This window comes from Lipotes vexillifer, unplaced genomic scaffold (genome assembly GCF_000442215.2).
Source record: "Lipotes vexillifer unplaced genomic scaffold, Lipotes_vexillifer_v1.1 scaffold11, whole genome shotgun sequence".
Lineage (NCBI taxonomy): Eukaryota > Metazoa > Chordata > Mammalia > Artiodactyla > Lipotidae > Lipotes > Lipotes vexillifer.
Genome location: NW_006780364.1, coordinates 200,168 through 220,385, shown reverse-complemented (window position 1 = coordinate 220,385; position 20,218 = coordinate 200,168). Strand labels below are relative to the sequence as shown.

Here is a 20,218-nt window from a genome sequence, read left to right as displayed (position 1 = left end):
AAATATAATAAACATTTAGAGCATATTTTAAATTACGGGAATTTTAAACTACAGATCGGTCTGTGGATTTTACTGTCCAACGTCAGAACACTAGGCAAGAAGGTCGCTTTCAGAATTAAACAGAAATTCTTCACTCTCTATCTAGTACTTGTTTTTAGCACACAGTGCACAGCTTCATATATCCCCAGAGAGCCTATAACACTATAGCTGTTGGAGAGCATAAAACCTAATGTAGAACCGCACATGACAAAGACGAGGGATACGAACCAGCTTCCTGCCATATAATCAAACAAGACTTTTTTAAAATCAGTAGCTATCAAATAATATTTCACTAAAAATGGTGCTTTTGAGAAAAACTGAGGATTATTTTTATTTCTATTTGGCAAGAATTGACATTAATCTTTTATAAAGTATCATGTTTTAAGTCATTTCCCATTTGTAAATACAATAACTGAAAATAACCTGTGGAATTATTTTTCCCCAATCCTCATTTCAAAGCTCCTCATTATCCGAAAAGTCCATTTCAGCTTTAACATCATGCTGTAGATGCTTCCATTACAGGACTATGATGGCTTCAGAAATACTTTTGTAGCTCACTGAACTGTATTATCAATTATATATAAGACTTAGCATATATTTAAATTATTGAAAATAAAGTACAAGGTGTGTTTTATTTTTCTTCATGGTGCTTTCAGGAAGACATCAGGATCTTCTCTTCTCCCTAAAGAAAAATAATAACAAAAATCAAGAAGAGATAAACTTACAAGCTATTAAAATTACAGGTTAACTCAAACATAAAATTTCCAACTGCATGAAGTTCACAAAGATACAACCCAATGATATAGCTCAAGCAACAAGTATTTAAAACTGTTATAGAGAATGGCATACTGAGCCAATTTGTAAATTGGAATTCTATTTACATTTCTTTTAAAAAAGCTAACTACTCATTAATTTAATTCGCCACTTGAGTCTGAGTCTAATTGTCAGTTTATGCCTGAGCCTGGGTCCCTGTCAGAAAAGGAAATAACAACTCATTTTATTTTATCATAAATATTTATTGTTTCAATCAACGCGTATCCTCTTACTCAAGACAGATGATTAACCCCTTTCAATAGATATCAACTATCACAAATCTGACAGCTGAGGACATTGGCTAGTATTCGGTGATTAGCTTGACATGTCCACTAAAATAGCTTTGCTCAGGAGATGTACCAATTTGCGCTAGTGGAAAAATAAAGTCTACTAACTTCCTTTCCTTTGCTACAATAAAATTTTATTAATTCAAGCACCACAAACTCAGAAATCGGGATCACGTGGACCAAGCTAACATTAGCCTTTCCATCCCTGAAGGGAAGACACTACCTGATAATAAGCAAAAGTAAAGGACAAGTCCAGATGTTCTCTGAATTGTCCCATCTTTCAAATTATTTGTGTCTGAATTAGTGAAGTGAAATGGTACTCATGGAGCGACAAAACAGGCTGGGGAAAACAAGACGGGATAAGAGAGATTAAAATGTTGTGGGCTCATAGAATTTTTTATAGTTTTGCAGAGTTTTATTAAAAGTTTACAGTATAGCATGTGGAAATCATAGTATGTGAATAGCCCCCTCTCACTGGGGCTGCTGGCTCCATCTTCTTTCTCATTGCATTTTTCTATAACTATATGTTTATGACTAGGGTGACTCATAGCCCTAAGCTTCCAAACCTGTCAAAAATAAACAGTAAACCATACCTGTAGCACCTTGTGTACTTCTAGCTGAGGGCTTCTTCTCAACTGGATACTGCAAAGGTATTACAATACCTTGATCTGGCTTCTGAAATGCTGAAATGAGATTTTTTATTTTCCGGAAAAATCTTTTATGTACCCCAGGTGCTGTCTGGAAAATAAAAGGCCAAGTAGATTATTCATCTACCTCATAATGATACAAAAAGGGCCTACAAAATGTGCAAGGGCTGCTTAGAGAGGTAACATTTGTGTAACTTGTTCAAATATTTGAAAACATAAGGGAGAAGGAAAAACAACACTCTAGAAGAGCTTACTTTGGTTGGCTGAATTTCCCTGCAAGAGGAGCTAATGAGCTGTCATTTCAGTTCTCCCGAGGGTGGTATTAGTTTGTACAAGCTGCTGCTCATCGCCCTGCCCTTCCTGCCTGCTACCCATCATACATCCCGAACCTCTAAGGGTATACAGGCCATTACCCACAATGAATTCACCAACAGAGAGGATGCAGTTAAACAGAGAAAAAACACAGATCCTACAGGTCATTAATAAAAAGCCTAAAGAACCAAAAAAAAAAAAAAAAAAAAAAAAAAAAAAAAAAAAAAAAAAAAAAAAAAAAAGCAAACAAACAAATAAAACAACAACTACAACCCATCCTCCCTGCCATCATTCCACAATATAAAATGCTACACAGAAAATTAAAAACGGGCTGTTATGAGGCACACAATGCAGGGCTAGTCAGTCCTCACCCTCTTTCACTTCACGATATGTCCTGCCTCATCCTACACATTAAATTTTTTCCTCCTTGGGAAACTTCCCTATCCTCCCCCAAACTGCTCTTTATGTCAACACTTCACTGTGACAAGGTTTTCTCTACGACACGAAAATGAAAGACTAAGGTCACCTTTATGTATTTGTTTGGTTTTGAAGGGACCATTATTTGCAGGTGACTATTAAAATGTACTCCTCTCCTGACATGAATTCTCTTGTAAAGACACTACTTGAAATCAACAACAATTTCCTGCAAAAGCTTATGAGCCAAGATTTAAGCGTCAGCTCAAAACTGTCATTTTACGTGAAATAAAATAGTATTGCTATAAGCAATTGAACAATGACCAGTTTTTTTAGAAAGCTGTTTTTCAGCTATTCCATCTAGAAAGTTTTTGAGGTGGGAGCTATTTGTTTGTTAGCATTTAATGAGAAAACATGAAGGCTGGCATACAGACGTGTGTCAGCTAGACAAAATGCTAAAGACTGTCCACTATAACTCTTGGTCATTTCCTACACTGGGGTAAAGAGTTTTTCATTGAAAACACTGAAAAACTTCTTTTTAGCTTTTAATTAGTGTCAGCTCATAGGCTCACACAGCTACTCAGTAGATACAGAATACTCTCCCACTCAGCTCCAAAACACCTTCCCAGAGCTCCATTGAGACCTCATCCAAAATAATATGGCCATTCTTACAGGGGTCCAAACAGTTCTTTGGCTCCAGGATAGAATCTCCAAATGTCAAAGGCAGGCCATAGGCACAAAATAACCTCCTTATGTCTTCCTTAGAGTACTTTTTCATTTTTCAAAGCACTTTTCCATCTCCTGGCAGTTATTGGCTGATTTGGCTACTCCCATTTGACAGATAAGAAAATGGAAATACAAAGAGATAATTCAGCTTGCCCAAGGTCACACAGATAATCAGAGGCAGAACTGGCTCTAGATCCCAGGACCCAGTCTCTTGCCTTTCAGATTAGGCAGATTAGAGACCAAACAGGTTCTAGTGAAGTTAGAGTCACCAACCAGAAAAGAAACTAATCCACTCCCCCGGCGTGGAAAGATTTCAAACCACACATCTTTTTACCTGTTCTTGTGGCTTGTAAAACCATTTATCAACAGAAGCATCATTTTTATGAGGATTTGTATGCAGTTAACACTTGATTCTCCATGCCAATGGAGAGGAATAATAGCACTGAATGTAAAAAAGCAATTTGAATTTGGCATGCAATGTTGCATTGGCGAATAACTGACTGAATTTATAGTGCTTTGCTTAGGTCAATAAGTAAAATTATTTAACACCCACTGATCTACTGATGATCAAATATCCAGAAAAGCCCAAAAGCACTGAAGTCAGCAGGGGGATGTTAGTACATTTTTTACAATGTACCGCAGACAATGAACATGTTAATAAATGATAGGTGACTGTATGTGGAATTCTCTGGATTAACAATTTGGCAAAATTTTAGCCTGAGTCACATGAGATAAATTAATATACTAGGCAATGATAAAACCTAAAAATCTACCTAAAGCTAGAAAATCACATAATATGTGTCTTTCGTAGTTCAGTGGATCCAGGGTCCAATTTCACTCCACTCTTTGAAACAAACTGCAGACATACCTAGATTTCTAGCACAATCTTTGCACAGAAAATTTAGTGCTACTGTCAAGATTTTTCCCGCAATGTGGCAAACTAAAGCATTGTTCCGAAGAGCAATATAAATTATCCGTTATTTACCCCATTTTGAAAGTACATTTACCACAAGAATTGTACCGCTGACATCTCCCATCCTGTCACTGAACTCAGCTATTGTTCAAATTTGCACATTTCCCATACAGTTATCCATGGAAACATGCTTTGGATCATAGCTGGTCTTCAATGTGCTCTAGAGAAATTTCTTCCAGTCAGATGATATGAGCTCTGAGAATACACACTAGTTTAATATTCACCATAGGAAAACATAACTAGAAGGCAAATTTAGTAGATAGGAAAAAAATGCAATATGCATTTCAAAAATAAATCTTAAGAGTTTTTTTTTTTTTAACTGTTTTCCTTTGGAGAAAACATGCCAATCTTCTGCTCTCTTGGTGCAGATAATTACAATATTATTAGATAAACGGGTCAGACCAGACAACAGAATGAGAGAGCATTTGTGTTCAATAAGCCCTTTCTTCCCTAACATGATCACAAACATGTAACAATCTGCGTATGATGTTATACTTGAAATGGAAGAAAACAAGTTTAAAGAAAACATTACCTAAGCCCTACTAATTTAAGATCCTTTCCATAAAGAATATTCTTCAGCAGCTGAAGGTTACTTCTCTAGGGAGAAGGGCTATTTCTGGTCAAATTATATACAACTATATATGTATATATCATACACTACTATTCCTCATAATAAATGAAATTTAAGATCCTATTCAATCATCTCTGCAGTGATGCAGAGAACTTTTTAAAATAAACGGGGTATAAACAGTTTTGATTAGAAATAGTACTGCTTTTCCTCTAATTAGAATGGTAGCATCAATTATCCTGATATAAAGCAACAATGTGTTTGAAAACTTGCCCTAATTCATCTCAGTAGTTCAAAACATTTGTAGTCTGCAATTTGTGCTTTCTAGTTCACCAGTGCACCTGTAAAGGTTAGAGCTGTTTTACTTTTTTTTTTTAAGTCTAGACTTCAGAGTTTCTTAAATGCATAGATTGATTGAGTTATTAATAGAGGTTGATATTAGCGTTTACGTTTTCAAACAGCTCATAATGAAGTCCTTTCATTATAAAGACGGACTGTTTTCATAAAGAGTCAGAAATCAGAGAAAGCATTTGAAGTCACAAGTTTCCACTGTAGAGCCCTCTACTTTGCTAGCATGGTAATAGATTGATACTACCCTGGTATGTGGAAAGAGATTCACTTTACAGGCATTTCTTGCAACGGTACTGTGACTTTCAAATGTTTTCAAAGCCATAAGAACCCATTTTTCTAATGAAATCTTTCTCAGAGCCTCAGTTGGTAAGCAAAATAAAAGGGACTGCTCAGATTAAAGACAAATTGGGGACCCAAAGCATACCCACACATCCTCCTATCCTTCTGTAACCCCCTGGGCAACTCCAAGGCACTCAAATGAAAGAACTTTAGGATTTTGCGGAGCATAGCTTAAGAGTCACTGGAATGTTCCCTCTCTCTCTTTTCTACCTATCCTTGTCCTTCCCATATGGCTAAGCTGGGAGTCCCGCCTCCACAGAAGAGCAGCCTTGATTACCCTAATACTTGGAAAATTCTCTCTTCTTCAAGTGCTTGTGCTAGATAGCGCTTGACTATATACAATCGTATTGTTCAGCAACTTGGGTGAGTTCCCATTTTTGAGGGCTTGCTTGCTAGTCCTGTGACTAAGAGCTTTCTTTGTATGCATTATCTCATTTAATCTTCAAAATGAGGCCTATGAGTAAGGGACTATTTTTAGGCTTATTTTACAGATGAAGAAACTGGTTCAAAGAAAAATTAGGTAACCTACCCAAGGTCATAGACCTCTCAGAAAGGGGTTGGGGGTAGATAAGACCTGGAACACACATCCACCTGACAGCAAACACCAGGCTCTCACATTGCTGTTTAATTCATGTTGTATCTCTCAAGGATCTTACAGGCTGTTAGAAAACAGGAGTCATGTTGTTTAATCCCCCATAGAACCAACACTTGCATTAGTATCATTTGGTAAATAATTGTCGATTTGATTTTTTTATATATTTTTGATACGCTTTCTAAAATTTCACATAGGCACTAAAAGTTTGACACAATCCTTTAACTTTGTTATCTTTCCCCCAAAGTGAGGCCACTCCATACAGTGGTGGCTGAACAGAACTGGGACCAAAATTCTCTAAAGGCTTCTTAATGATCCATGAACAATTTTGGATTGGAGCTTTAGTGATTTGAATCTGATGAATATTTGGGGAATGTAGGATTTGACAGCTCTTTTATAAAAGCAGTCTAAATTTCAAATACCTCCCTGATACCCCCAGAAGCAAAAATAAATAAAAGAGCTATACCTCAGCACTCCAAGAACCTGTTTCTGTCTGGGACACTCGGTATGTATAAATGTAACCTTGATACCTGTGAAAGAATAAACTTCCATTACTGAAAAATTCCGAAAGAACAATGGATGCTCTAAATTTGAGCTTTAACTATTACATATAAATGATACATATACTGGGACACACGTATATTGCACCACTGCATTCATAGAAAGAAAAGCCTGTGGAATCTAACTTGCTTGCATATTATATCTAGCTAATCACAGTTTCTAGTACGCCTTCTTTATCTTTTCATTTTTTTTCAAACGAGGGAGCTCACACTTCTAAGGATTTGTCAGGGTGAGAGACTGTTGGGACAGAAAGAAACTAGAGACCTGTTGTAATTGGTAAAACTTATGAATTATTAAACAGATTCAACAAAGCACAGTAATATTATTTTTTGAGTACATACAGAGCCTTAAGGCGAAAACATTTCACTGGGGATAAGGTACTATCAGGCCCACTTAATAATAATAATAATATTAATTATAAATATAATAAATGTGGTATATTCCTATGATATTACTATTACTATATAACTTTATAATACATTATAATATAGTACTAATAGTAATTCAAATTAAAAAGGAGTCCTGCTAAAGTACTTGAAATAAGCTTGTCCTTTTAGATGGGGTAAACGTTTTCCCCCATTATTCACTGTGTACGCATATTGTATATCTGTATAGTTGATTTCTACTACATGCCAAGAGTTTTACATGTTGTATTAGTTTGCTCAGGCTGCCATAGCAAAATACCAGTCTGTGTGGCTTAAACAAAAGAAATTTATTTTCTCACAGCCCTGGAGGCTGGAAATCTAAGATCAAGGTGACAGTAACATAGGTTTTATTCTGAGGCCTCTACTCTTGGCTTGTAGGCAGCCACCTTTTAGCTGTGTTCACATGACCTTTTCTTTGTATGTGTGTGTGTGTGAAGAGAGAGATCTCTCTTCTTATAAGTCCACCAGTCCTATTGGATTGGGGCTCCATCCTTACAACCTTGTTTAACCTTAATTACATCCTAAAGGCCTATCTCCAAATACAGCCACATCGGGGGTTGAGCTTCAACATATGAATATGAGGGGAGAGGGTACATGATTCAGTCCATAGCGTTCCAACACTGGTACCTCCAAATTCACATACAAAATACATTCATTCCATCCCAACAGCCTTAAAAGTCTTAAACACATTCCAGCATCAACTCTGAGGTCTAAATAAAGTCCGAAGTCTCTTCTAAATATCATCTAATGAGATACAGGTGAGACTTGGGGATATGACTGCTGCTGAGGCAAAATTCTGCTCCAGCTGTGAGCCTGCGAAACCAGACAGGTCACGTGCTTCCAAAATACAGGAAGACAAGCATAGGACAGATATTCCCATTCCAAAAGGGAGATATCGGAAGGGGAAAAGGGGTGACGGGTCCCCAAAATGTCCGAAATCTCATAAGGCAAATTCCATTAGATCTTAATGCTTGAGAATAACCCTTTTTGGATTGACGCTCTGCCCTCCAGGCCCACTGGGTGGCACTGTCACCCCCATGGCTCTGCAGGGGCAGCCCCACCCACTTGGCTCAGTTGGGCAGCTGATCCCACCTTTGAAATCTAGGTGGAAGCAGCCTTGCCCACCTGGGCTTAGGCACTCTGGGCCTGTGGTGGGAGTGGTAACCCTGATGATCTCTGAAACAACTTCAGGATCATTCTTCCATTTTCTTGAAAGATAAAGCATGTTTGCAGCCAAATTGCACTATTGTCCTGTCCTATTCCCTTTGGCCCAAACTGACAGTGTCTCTGATGCTTTGGTCCAAACTCTATTCCTGGCTTCTGTTGAGATGACTAGTTAACATCATGGGCAATCTCTTTAAGGAGTGATTATCCAGCCATTCCCTTGGTATTCTCTCCAGACCAAGCTTCCTCATTTTTTGCCATATGAGTAGGCTGAGAATTTTCCAGATCTTTGTATTCTGGTTTCTTTTTGCTTAACAATTCCTTCTTCAATTCATGTCTCTCCTTTTGCATTTTATTATAAGTAGTCAGGAGGAACCAAGCTATTCCTTCAACACCTTGCTTAGAAAGCCCTCCAGCTAAATATCTACTTTGCAAGTTCTACCTTCCACAAAATACTAGAACACGGTTCAGCCAAGTTCTTTGCCATTTATAATTAAGGATGGCGTTTCCTTTAGTTTCCAACAACACGTTCCTCATTTCCATCTGAGACCTCATCAGAATGACCTTTAACATCCATCATTCTACCAATACTGTGTTCACAGTATTGCTAGGCTTTTTCTAGCATGCACCTCCACAAACACCTCTGGCCTCTACCCATGACCCAGTTCCAAAGCCACTTTCACATTTTTAGGCATTTGTTACAGCAGCACTGTACTTCTGAGTACCAAAATCTGTACTAGTCGGCTCAGGCTGTCATAACAAAATACCATAGGCTGGGTGGCTTAAACCAAAGAAATTTATTTTCTCACAGTTCTGGAGCTGGAAGTCCAAGATCAAGGTGCCAGCAACATAGGTTTCATTCCAAGGCCTCTTCTCTTGGCTTGTAGACAGCCACCTTCTTGCTGTGTGCTCACATGACCTTTTCTTTGTGTGCATTCATTGAGAGAGGGTGCTCTCTCTCTTCTCATAAGGTCAGAACGCTATTGGATTAGGGACCCACCCTTATGATCTCATTTAACCTAAATTACCTCTTAAAGGCCCTATTTCCAAGTACATCCCCATTGGGAGTTAGGGCTTCAATACATGAATTTGACAAGGACACAATTCAGCCCACAGCACATGCATTATCTCTTTTGGGCCTCACAGTAATCTTATGAACTTTATATTGTGAAATTGATTTTATAGATGAGGAAACTGAGACTTTGAGAAGTTAAGTAACCAAAGCCACACTACAAATCAAGCATCAAAGATGGGATTTAAATCAGGCATCTTTGACTGTAGAGACCTGGCTTTTGATCCCCACACTGTTAATGGATATAGATTATTTATTATATTTTAGTATCTATGGTACTGCTACTTAACTTGCCTAACAAACCTTTGCTTCCTAGAAAAGTATGGTAAACTTTATGCTGAATTACTTCAAATTATGAATCTGAATCTTCACAGAGTTTTATTTCAGACATTTTCTGATTGCTATTCTTTGGCACAAGTTTGGGTCAAAATATATCTTTGATTAGAATACATGCTGGGACTTCCCTGGCAGTCCAGTGGTTAAGACTCCACGCTTCCAATACAGGGGGCGCAGGTTCCATCCCTGGTTGGGGAACTAAGATCCCATATGCAGCATGGTGCAGCGAAAAAATTTTTTAAAACAAGAAAAAAAATACATGCTAAAGTCTGGTAAAATTAAATGTGTTTAAACCTAAAAGAACCTAAAGTATCTCAAACAGGGTCAAGCTTGAGTAACTGACCTCACTTACCATCAATCCCCTATAGAACTAAAAGTCTTTATGTGGATTAAATTACTATATTTTTAATCACTATCCATCAGTACTATTACCTAAAGGATGAAAAAATTAGGTCTAAAACACCCTAATCACGTTCATTCGATTTGTGAAACCCAAAAAAGGGTCAATTTAATTTGCTGGTGCAATTACAGGAAATGTTTCATTTTTGTTATAAAGGTTTGCCAGAATATTTAGATCATATATGAAATAGCTTGATATATGCATATAGTATACTTTTTAGCATATATAATATGCTAAATAAATATAAAACATTACATTGTAAAGTCTTCTGTTTTTTTAAGCAATTGAAATGTACCTCACTGATTTCAGTAAGTACGCTACAGGGAACAAAGCAAGAGCTTTGATTTCCATTTTTCACCATGGGAACTCCAAATATAAGGGTTTAAGTGGTTTTCTTAAAGTCGCACAGCAGAGAATTCCCTGGCAGTCCAGTGGTTAGGACTCGGTGCTTTCACTGCCAGGGCCCGGGTTCAATCCCTGGTCGGGGAGACCCACAAGCACAAGCCGCACGGCACGGCCAAAGGAAAAGAAAAAATGATTGAGCTATGCTCAGTCATTTAATATTATCTCTGGCTGCTTTCACACTCCCATGGCAGCGTTGAGTAGTTGCAACAGCTACTCACAAGGGGCCAAAAAAAAAAAAAAAAAAAAAAAAAAAAAAAAAAGTCACACAGCAAAATGGAGGTAGGAGCGGGGAAATAGCATAGGCCTTTAGTTCCATTTTCCCTATGGGAAGAGATTAATGGCAATAATTCAGTATCATTAAAGGTGTTGTGGAAATGCATTATTTAAAATTTCAGCAACGATGCAAACAAAATCATAGGCAACCAGTTTTCCACTTTCTCAAACAGTGGGTTTCTAAAAGATACAATGAATCTATCTCCCTACTACCATTCAGCCTCATTTAGTCAAAATAAATGAGTCTGTTTTGAAAATGATTTCCTAACGAATCTGATCTTATCGCACTTTCAGTTAAGCAGCAGGAACCTGAGTACCACTTCAAAAGTCCTTACCTCCTTCAGTCTTGAACAACCTGGTACTAGTGGCACATAAAGCTCCTTGTGATTAACCCATCCAATTTTAACAATCTCCTACCCCACAACTCCTCAAATTTCTGAATGAGCAAAATTGTTTCACCCCTCAAACAAGCCAGCAGTTCATCTCTTCCACTTCCAAGTTGCTGAAGTCACTGACCAAAGATCCCCTGTAGCCAACTCTCGTTGATATACTCTCATATATCACTGATGGAAGAGATTTAAAACAGTGCGATTCAAATTATGTTCCCAGGGTAATAACAGTGCATCACCCAGGACCTTGCTAGAAATGTAGAATCTCAGGCCCCACTCCAGAATTGCTGAGTCAGAATCTGCGTTTTAACAACATTTCCAGATGATTTGTAGGAACATTAAAGTTACAGAAGGATTGATTAAAATGCATGGAAAATGCTCACACCTCATTGGGAATATTGATGGCAATTTCTCCAAAGTCAAGCTGGCTTCTTTCACCACCCCCATAGTCACTCAATTTTTTTTTTTAGTCTATGTTTTAAGAATGAAATTTTATTTAAATGAAAGCTGAAGCTTTTTCAATGCTTTTGGTCTTCACAGAACAGTGTTTCTGAACTTTTTACTCCCTCTTCCCCAACAAGATTTCATAGTTTTGTTTTCTGTAGCTTGTATTATGAAACAATAATTCTATAATACAAAAGTAAATGAAAATATTGATTATGTTTTTTCCAAACTACACATACTCTCTCCCTGTCCACTGAAAAATCACTCTTTTAGGAAATAAACTGACAAATTATAACAAGAGCCATAAAACTGTGCGTATTTTTACCTAATGACCTTCTTTATCTTCATACACTCTAAGGAATCAAATGGCAAAAGCAATTTGACAAAGATTTTCATAGTAGTTCTATTTTAATAATGAAAAATGGAATTAACCTAAGGAATGTTACTCAAAATAAGGAAACGGCAGCAGAAAGAATGGTTCAAAACTATACCAAAGTTCAAAGGTATTAGAGAGCTACATTTTTCAAAAAATTTTAAACACCTGGACCATGTCGATATAAAATGATGGTATGTGAAAGAAGTGGACACAAGGAGAGCTGCCACTCTGATTACTGTTCAAAACTATCCCCATATGTATATAAACTAGAAGTAAATTTAAACTAATATAAATGTATCCTTGCATATTAATTTTCCTTTTTTTTTTCTTTTGGCCACGCCACGGCACACAGGATCTTAGTTCCCCAACCAGGGATTGAACCCGTGCCCCCTGCAGTGGAAGCACCGAGTCTTAACCACTGGGCCACCAGGGAAGTCTTGTAATTTCCCTTATAAAGTTATACAAGTGACTAGCAACATTTTTTTAAAGAAACAGAAGTAAAATTACAATTTGGAGCTTTACAAATCTAGCCTAAGCAAATCACAAATCAGAAAAATATCATTCGTCTTTAAAAACTGTTACATCCCTCTTAGGATTATTTTTCCTCTGACTCCCCATTAATATAGACAAACCAAGAATGTAGTGTAATTTTAACCTCCTTCCTCCATCAAACCTTTTTGTCACACTTGATGATAAGCCTGGAATTTTAAATTTATCATGAAAAAATCTAGAAAATAAATAATTGGTAGAAAACAATAGAGATTTTTGTTGTTGTTGCCATTAATTAATTTTCTTAAAAAATTAATTTCTTTAAAAAATATATTTTGCATTTTAATGACTATAAAGCATATGTTGATTCAGTCCCTGCTAATATTAAAATTTGCCTTTAGTTTTTCAAAAGCTGTCCCCAACTCTTAAAAAAGTGTTCTGGTTAGAAAGAGACAAGAAGAAAGCAACCTGACTTATTTTTTCTTTTCTCAAAGGGTCAGCGTTGGGGACAGATCTTGCTTTACAATTGACAAAACCACATCAATTCCTTCTTTATACCACTTCAAGGACTACACAAAAGAAAAGGTTTAGGTACATCTGACTTCTTCGTGACACCACAAATAAAGCAAGCTAGTGCCCAGGCTGTCTATGTCTATACAAACGAATGTTAAATGCAAAATTCAAGGCACAATTATAATGTGACTGTTTTTTTAACAAATATTTTGGAGCTTTTATACCCAGAGGAATGGCATCCTATAGAAAGCCACTCTGATCCAAGAAGTTTTCGAATTTCCTATGGCCCAGTCTTCATTCTTTCAGTGAATTTGAATTTTCAGAACCATCAAAAGTCATTCAGCTTCAAGTCTGATGGTAAAACTATGTAATACCAGTTTCGATGAGTCATGACAATAAATATAATCTCTTCTTCCCTTGAAGTGCCACAGAACGTGTTATTTATGTACTCATACAATGGTCTAACTTTGTCTCACAATTATTTATGGAGCTTTTATTTATATTAACAAACACCTACTACATATTAACTTTATAAATGTTAACTCATGCAATAATTCTCATAACAACCCTATGAGGTAAGTACTGTAGTATTATTATTGCCGTCACCCTTTCCACAGATAAGGAACCTGAGACAGAAAGTTTAAGTAACTTGCTCTAGGTAAAATAGCTGGCTAAGGGCCAGAATTGAGATGCACACCCAGAGTCTGGCTGTGAGGTAAGTACTGTAGTATTATTATTGCCGTCACCCTTTCCACAGATAAGGAACCTGAGACAGAAAGTTTAAGTAACTTGCTCTAGGTAAAATAGCTGGCTAAGGGCCAGAATTGAGATGCACACCCAGAGGGTCTGGCTGTAAGATATGGGCTCTTAACCATCTTTCTATGCTGCCTCTCTCTTATATCAGAGGGAATGAGTTAACAAATTGATCTTAAGGTGAATCCAAAAGCATAGTTCTCAAAAAGGGAGGGAGTCTGCTTGGCCTTACGACCGGAGAGAAAGGGCAAAGGAAGGGGTTAAAGCATAGAGACAAGATGGGGAGAGCCCAAAAGAGGTCAACCTAGGCTTCCCTTTTGCTTTAAACTAAATGACGTCTTCAGACTAATCTTGCAACTTAATTTTACATTGTCAACCAGAGTCAGCACTTGAATTTACATTGTCAACCAGAGTCAGCCTGTGAATTGTCCATTTGGTGGTTTGTGTATTGCACATTTAATCCTAGGCTGGCCTTCAGGCTTGCTCTGCCATCAATGGATTGTACTTAGATAATCCAAAGTAATTCCAGTGGCCTCAATTATCATGAAGAAAAATGCGGTGCCAACACACATATCCAACTGTATTCAAAAATTAACTAAGTTTTATAATTTCTCATTCTTCTGTTCCCTGCAATTACAACTGATACGCTGGAGTTTTATTTTGTCACTGTTCCTTCACCCATTTCTCCAGTTCAATTGTTTGATAGGCATTTTATTCCCAGTCATCCTTTAAATCTTAAAGGACAAAAAGATAATTATCCTTTTATCTAAAGACGTATATGTCAAATGACTTCATTATGTGTCCTTGAGGCTAAAGAATATAATAGCATTTCTTTTTCCAAATCTTCCATCAGATAAAAGTAGCAAACTGAGATATGTACAGAGGATGTACAGAAATAAACTATTTCTTCAAAGTAATTATTTTAAATATTTTAAATTTGTTTTTCTCTTATCACCATCAAACTATCCCAGTGGGCATTTAGGACTTTCCCAATGGCTGTCTACATTAGGGGTGAAAAGGGGAGAAATGTGAGGGCTCACATGTACCTTAGTGAAAAGAAACTTGATATACCTTGAAAACCAAAAAGAGTAAAATTAAATTAAATTAAATTTAAACTATTTGCATTAATAAGAACATTTAGTATACTGGATGGATACAAAAAAAACCCATAAAGTCAGTAGCTTTCCTGTTGCAAAAGAAAATATAGTGGGAAAAGATTCCATTCATGATAGAAACAAAAAAATAGACACATACATTCATACCCACAATAACTAGAAATAAACAACAAAAACTATGCAAGACCTATGGGAAGAAAACTACAAACCTCTACCGATGGATGTAAATGAAAAAATTAATAAATGGAGAGACATATCAGGTTTTCGGATAGGAAGACAAAATTCTTTAAAGATGACAATTCCTCCTTAACTTATTAATGAGTTTAAGGTAACCCCAACGGGATTTTTTTTTCATTTAACAAAATCATTCTAGATTTCATCTTGAAGAACCAACAGGTAAGAACAGCAAATAATTTTTTAAATGTATTAAAACATTATCATACTATATATAGCACTAGTGGTACAAGAATAAATAGATCAATTGAGCCAAATAGATAACTGTGAAACAGTAACTGTTATATGTAAGAATTTAATGTATAGTAAAGTAGGCTAATAAATCAATCAGGAATGAAAGTTCTATTTATAAATTATTAGCTATTTTGAAACAAAATCAACTTAGATCCTTTCTCCACATAAAAATATAATTCCAAATGGAATTAAAGAGTTAAGTATAAACTAACCAAACCATAAATTTAAAACAAAAATTGAAGTGAAGTTTTATGACATCTCTGCAGGTCAAAGAACTTTCTAAGTTGGGAAGCAAAGGGGGAAGTCAAACACAAAGAAAATGAGTGACGGACTTGACTACTAAAAATGTTAATTTTTTGTGTGTCAAAGAAAAGTAATGGCAAACACCAAACTGAGAAAAGATACTTTCAATAGATCAAGGATTAGTATATAAACACACATTTAAAAAAAAAAAGGGCTTCCCTGGTGGCACAGAGGTTGGGAGTCCGTCTGCCGATGCAGGTGACACGGGTTCGTGTCCCGGTCCGGGAGGATCCCACGTGCCGCGGAGCGGCTGGGCCCGTGAGCCATGGCCGCTGAGCCTGCGTGTCCGGAGCCTGTGCTCCGCAACGGGAGAGGCCACGACAGTGAGAGGCCCGCGTACCACAAAAAAACAAAAAACAAAAAACAAAAAACAAAAAAACCCACCTCATAATGTGTTAAGAAAAACAGTAAGATCCAAATGGTTAAATAGGCAAGGTACACAAAGAGCCAATTCATGAACAAGGAAATACAAGTTTACCAACCAAATAGACACTCAATCACTAAAGAAATACGAAATAAAGAGTGAGACACCAAATTTCACGAAGAATTTTTTTTTTAACAAGAATACCCATTTCTAGGGATGGTGCGGTGAGACAGACACTTTCATGCAGTACTGGTGAGCATATATATAAACTGGAATAACCATTTAGGGAAAAATATTTGGTGATCACGTATACATCAAGAATCTTAAGCTGTTCATGTTTTCTGATCTAAAAATTGCACATCTTGAAATTCATTATAAGGAAGTCATCATAAATACAAGGAAACCTTTATGGATTGAAATATGAATCATGACAGAATTTATAATAGCAAAAAACTGGAATGATTCAAATGTCTAAAAATAGATGACTGGTTAAGGAAAATATAGTTGGACTGGTTGGACTATCATGAAGTCATTAAAAATAATGTTTTAAAATCATTTGTAAGAACATTATATATAAATGTGTTTTTTTCACATTAAGCGGAAAATGCAGCAGAATACAATAGTGTAAGAGCACATATGTTTATAAAGCAATTTGTTTTATTAAACTACAGAAGAAAAACCACTTAATTTTCAACAATAATTGTCTTTAGGTTATAAAACTATAGATGATTTCCCTTCATTTCCATTATCTACATTTTAAAAACTCTCTACAATGTGAATAAGTGTTTAGGAACTATTTTTAATAGACTTATACCAAAATCTAGATTTACTTACTGAAAATAATTGGAAGAAAAACTTCTCGCTTTAAATGAAGGTGAGCAATCCTATAAATGGAAACTTTCTTTAATACTTTATGAGATTCAATTTCCCAAAATGAACAGAGGAAAAGGCTTTATCTAAAGGCCAGGATTGGGGGTTCAGAACTGGGGAAAGGAGCAAACCTAGTTAGAAAGTATAGTTTAAAGTAGAGTTCGAAAGGCATATGCAATGTGTTATTTCTACAATAAAAATACAGAAACTGAAGCTCAACCAAACCTACTTGGATAATGAGAAGAAACAAAAGACAGACTGAGAAACTATTCTGAGTGAACCCTACAGTCAAATATATGTTTGTTAGCTATACCTTGCTGTTCATATATATATGACACCATTTACATTGTTATTTCTGCTGTATATCATAACCATAGATGTTTTGGTTTAAAATGAGTGTGTGGTTTGTTTCAAAATAAAATTTGATTTTGTTACTACAGCGTAGTAGTAAAAAGGAGGAAATGAAATGTTTACGTTTATCAAAAGGGATCCTTGGCTCAAAAAAGGCTGAGAAACTGTCATAAAAGGCAATGTATCCTCGTGTCTTTCCTCTGGAGCAGTCTGGCCATCACCCTCCAGGACTCAGAGGCCTCAGTGTGCGCATCGAAAGATATGCTAGGGGGACTCCCAATTTGCTGACAATTTTCTGCTACTTCATAAGGAGGTGTGCACGGAGAACTAAGAGTCATAAAAACTGCATTTATGCAAGATTTACTTTGGGTGAGAACTTAACTTGAGAATTTCCCACCTGCCTAAATTAATACCTTATGTGGTTCTGGCCTACGTGGGAAAAAGGCTAAGATTATCCTTCTCTCTTGCATCTTTTACCAACTGTAATCTTATGCCGAGGGTAGAACACACATTACTATTCCTGTTTTACAAATATGGAAACCAAGACCCAGAGAAGTTGAGTGATTTTCCCAGAGTCCACAGCCTGGCCTCCTGATACCAGCCCAAAAGCTTTCTGCAGTAAAGAACAGTATTTGTCTTGACAGTTCGTTCGTTAATTCAAAAACGTTTATTGAGCACCTATTGCGTGCCTCACAATGCCTGTTACGTGCCAGGCTGTGCTCCTGGTGTGGGAGACAATGTCCCTGTCCTCACGGAGATTACATTTTAGCAGGAAAGCCCAGCAAGACATAAGTAGACAAGCAAATGTCAGATAGTTTAAAGTTCCCTGAAGAAAAATAAAGTGACGGAGTGTAACTGGGACAGGGAGAGGGCACTTATTTTAGATAGGATGGTCAAGGAAGTCCTCTCTGAGGGAAGAGGCAGAAGGAATAGTCAAGTGCAAAGATCCTAAGCAGGGAGCAGCTTGGCAAGCTCGAGAAACAACAAAGAGGCCAGTGTGTCTGAAGTCTTAGGAGCATCCTGCCACACACTGTCCCCTGCTCTTCCACCCCTTCCTAGGCTTCTTTTGTACCTTATTTTTTACCTCTAGGTTAAGGGGCCCATTACCTCCTTTGTCAGCTTCCCTAAAGAAGCCCCTTTCACCAGTCTACTCACTCCTTCACCTTCTTTTGATAAGAAAAGAGCCTAGGAATACTAGTTGGCTTTCACTGACTGTCTCCAGTTTCCACTTGGGAAAAACAATAATATAAAGAAAACGTAAGATCTGAGCCCAAGAGATTCAGTAGCTTGCACGTATTGCCCTGGAAGCTTTTATAACAAGTGTATCTAGCGTGGCCTGAGAGTTGCCACAAACATGTCTTGACCGTTGATCCTCTAACACCAGGCTCAATACAATCTGTCTTCAATGACCCAGAAAGAACTTCAAAACCTTGCAGTGTATCGTCAGACACCGAAATTACTACCAAGCATTTTCCCTCATTTTGTTTCTGTCTAGAAGCTACTGTGCAGGGCTGGTGTTTTCGTGGATGTTTTTGTCCTGCTAACAAAGAGTGATTGAGCTAGGTACTTCCCTAGAAATGCCCTGTGAGTACTTAAAGACGTAGACTGAAAAAAACAAAGAATATAATAATAACACTGAGTACCGAAAGAAACAGACTGAAAAATAATAATGATATAATAACAACAACAACAACAGCTTACTTTTACTGAACATTTAGTATGTGTCAGGTCCAGTGCTAAATTTTCTACCTGCATTATGGCATTTAATCCTCACACGCCCATGAGGTAGGTAGTAATATTATTTACATTTTATGGACAAGAAAACTGAGGGGCTGAGAGGTTAACTTGCCAAAGTCAGCATCAGACCAACACAAGATTAGGTCTCAGATCTGCCTGACTCTGGAGCCCTGAAGCAAAGATGAAGGTGCCTCTGATTCAAAACGGGGTGTTAGACTAAGATGCTTAGGTAAAGAGCAAAACTGAATCATACAAGGGTGTTTTCCCTCCATTCCCTTTATGACTATTGTCAGTCCAAGCTTTTATCAAGAAAGGCCCTATTTCTGAAACCCCCCTCTGCCTGCCAACTCCTCTAAAGAAAACTCAATAAGTAGATCCAGAGAGGTGGTTTTATTCAGAAACATCCCTCCCTCTGCATCCTGACCTCACTGGTATTGATGTCCTAAAGTAATAGATTCAGTTTCTTAGTCTTCTTTCTCTCCTTGAATTTGACGTTCCTTTGGGAAGGCACCTCCAAAGCCATTTCAAGAGAGCTGGAGAGAGAGGCTTCTGCTTCCCTGAGGAGCTGGTGGCCCCAAAGCTGGCCGCTCCACCGTCATCGCAGGCCTCCACCTTGCTGGCCTCTGTTAGAGGTCAAAACTGAAATCGGGAGCCTGAGTCCTTTTGGCAGCAAAGGTAAATTCTGCACTGCGCTTCCCCACCCCAAAGGGCATCCGCCGGGCCTGGGGCCGCATGGTGGGCAGTGGAGGCTCCCACCATGTACTCACAGAACACACAGGCAGTACACTCCCGGGACGCTCTCGCTGTCCCTCAGCAAATAGCTGCCGTCCAGACCCGTGGCAAGCAGGAGCTTCTCCCCCGTCTCCCGGCTGATTTTGCCATGATACACAGCCACCGCCTCCATGGCCTGGGGAACTCTTGGGAGGACCGAGGCGTGGAACGGCAGCGGGCAGATGCCACCGCTGCTGCTGCTGCTGCCGCCGCAACCCAACACGAGTCAGCCACCCGCCTCCCAGTTCAGCCAGATGTGCAAAAAAGAGAGGGGAGCGCCCGAACAACAGGATGTTGTCTACCTGCCTGAAAACCTCCCTCTCACGGTTCAATTAAAACCAGCTCAGCAGTTTAGCAGCTTGGTTATTGCCATAGGGTTCCATCCCCCTCCCAGGCCCACCCACGCAACACAGGGCTCGGATGGAGGGGTGGACAGAGAGGGGAGGACCATTGGACTTTGCAGGATTTGGCCTGCACTCCCAACGCACGCAGACAGGAATGCTTGGTAATGCTCCTGTCCTTGCGGTTTTCCCAGGGGGCCACCACGACTTAGCTTAACTAACTGACTTAATAACTTA

The 20,218-nt window shown here is 37.9% G+C and overlaps 1 protein-coding gene across 2 annotated transcripts; it reads right to left on the bottom strand.

Moving 5' to 3' along the window:
- Nucleotides 1-680: 680 nt before the first annotated feature.
- On the bottom strand, nt 681-19,796 carry SH2D1A (SH2 domain containing 1A). Of its 2 annotated transcripts, none has more exons than XM_007453445.1 (4): nt 19,637-19,796; nt 6,528-6,591; nt 1,733-1,877; nt 681-721 (listed from the first exon to the last, which is right to left on the bottom strand). In XM_007453445.1, the coding sequence occupies exons 1-4, from the start codon at nt 19,771-19,773 to the stop codon at nt 681-683; spliced, it is 387 nt and encodes a 128-aa protein (XP_007453507.1). In that variant the 5' UTR covers nt 19,774-19,796. The 2 variants fall into 2 exon arrangements, with proteins under 2 accessions (XP_007453507.1, XP_007453508.1); XM_007453446.1 differs by having other exon boundaries at nt 1,742-1,877.
- Nucleotides 19,797-20,218: the final 422 nt, after the last annotated feature.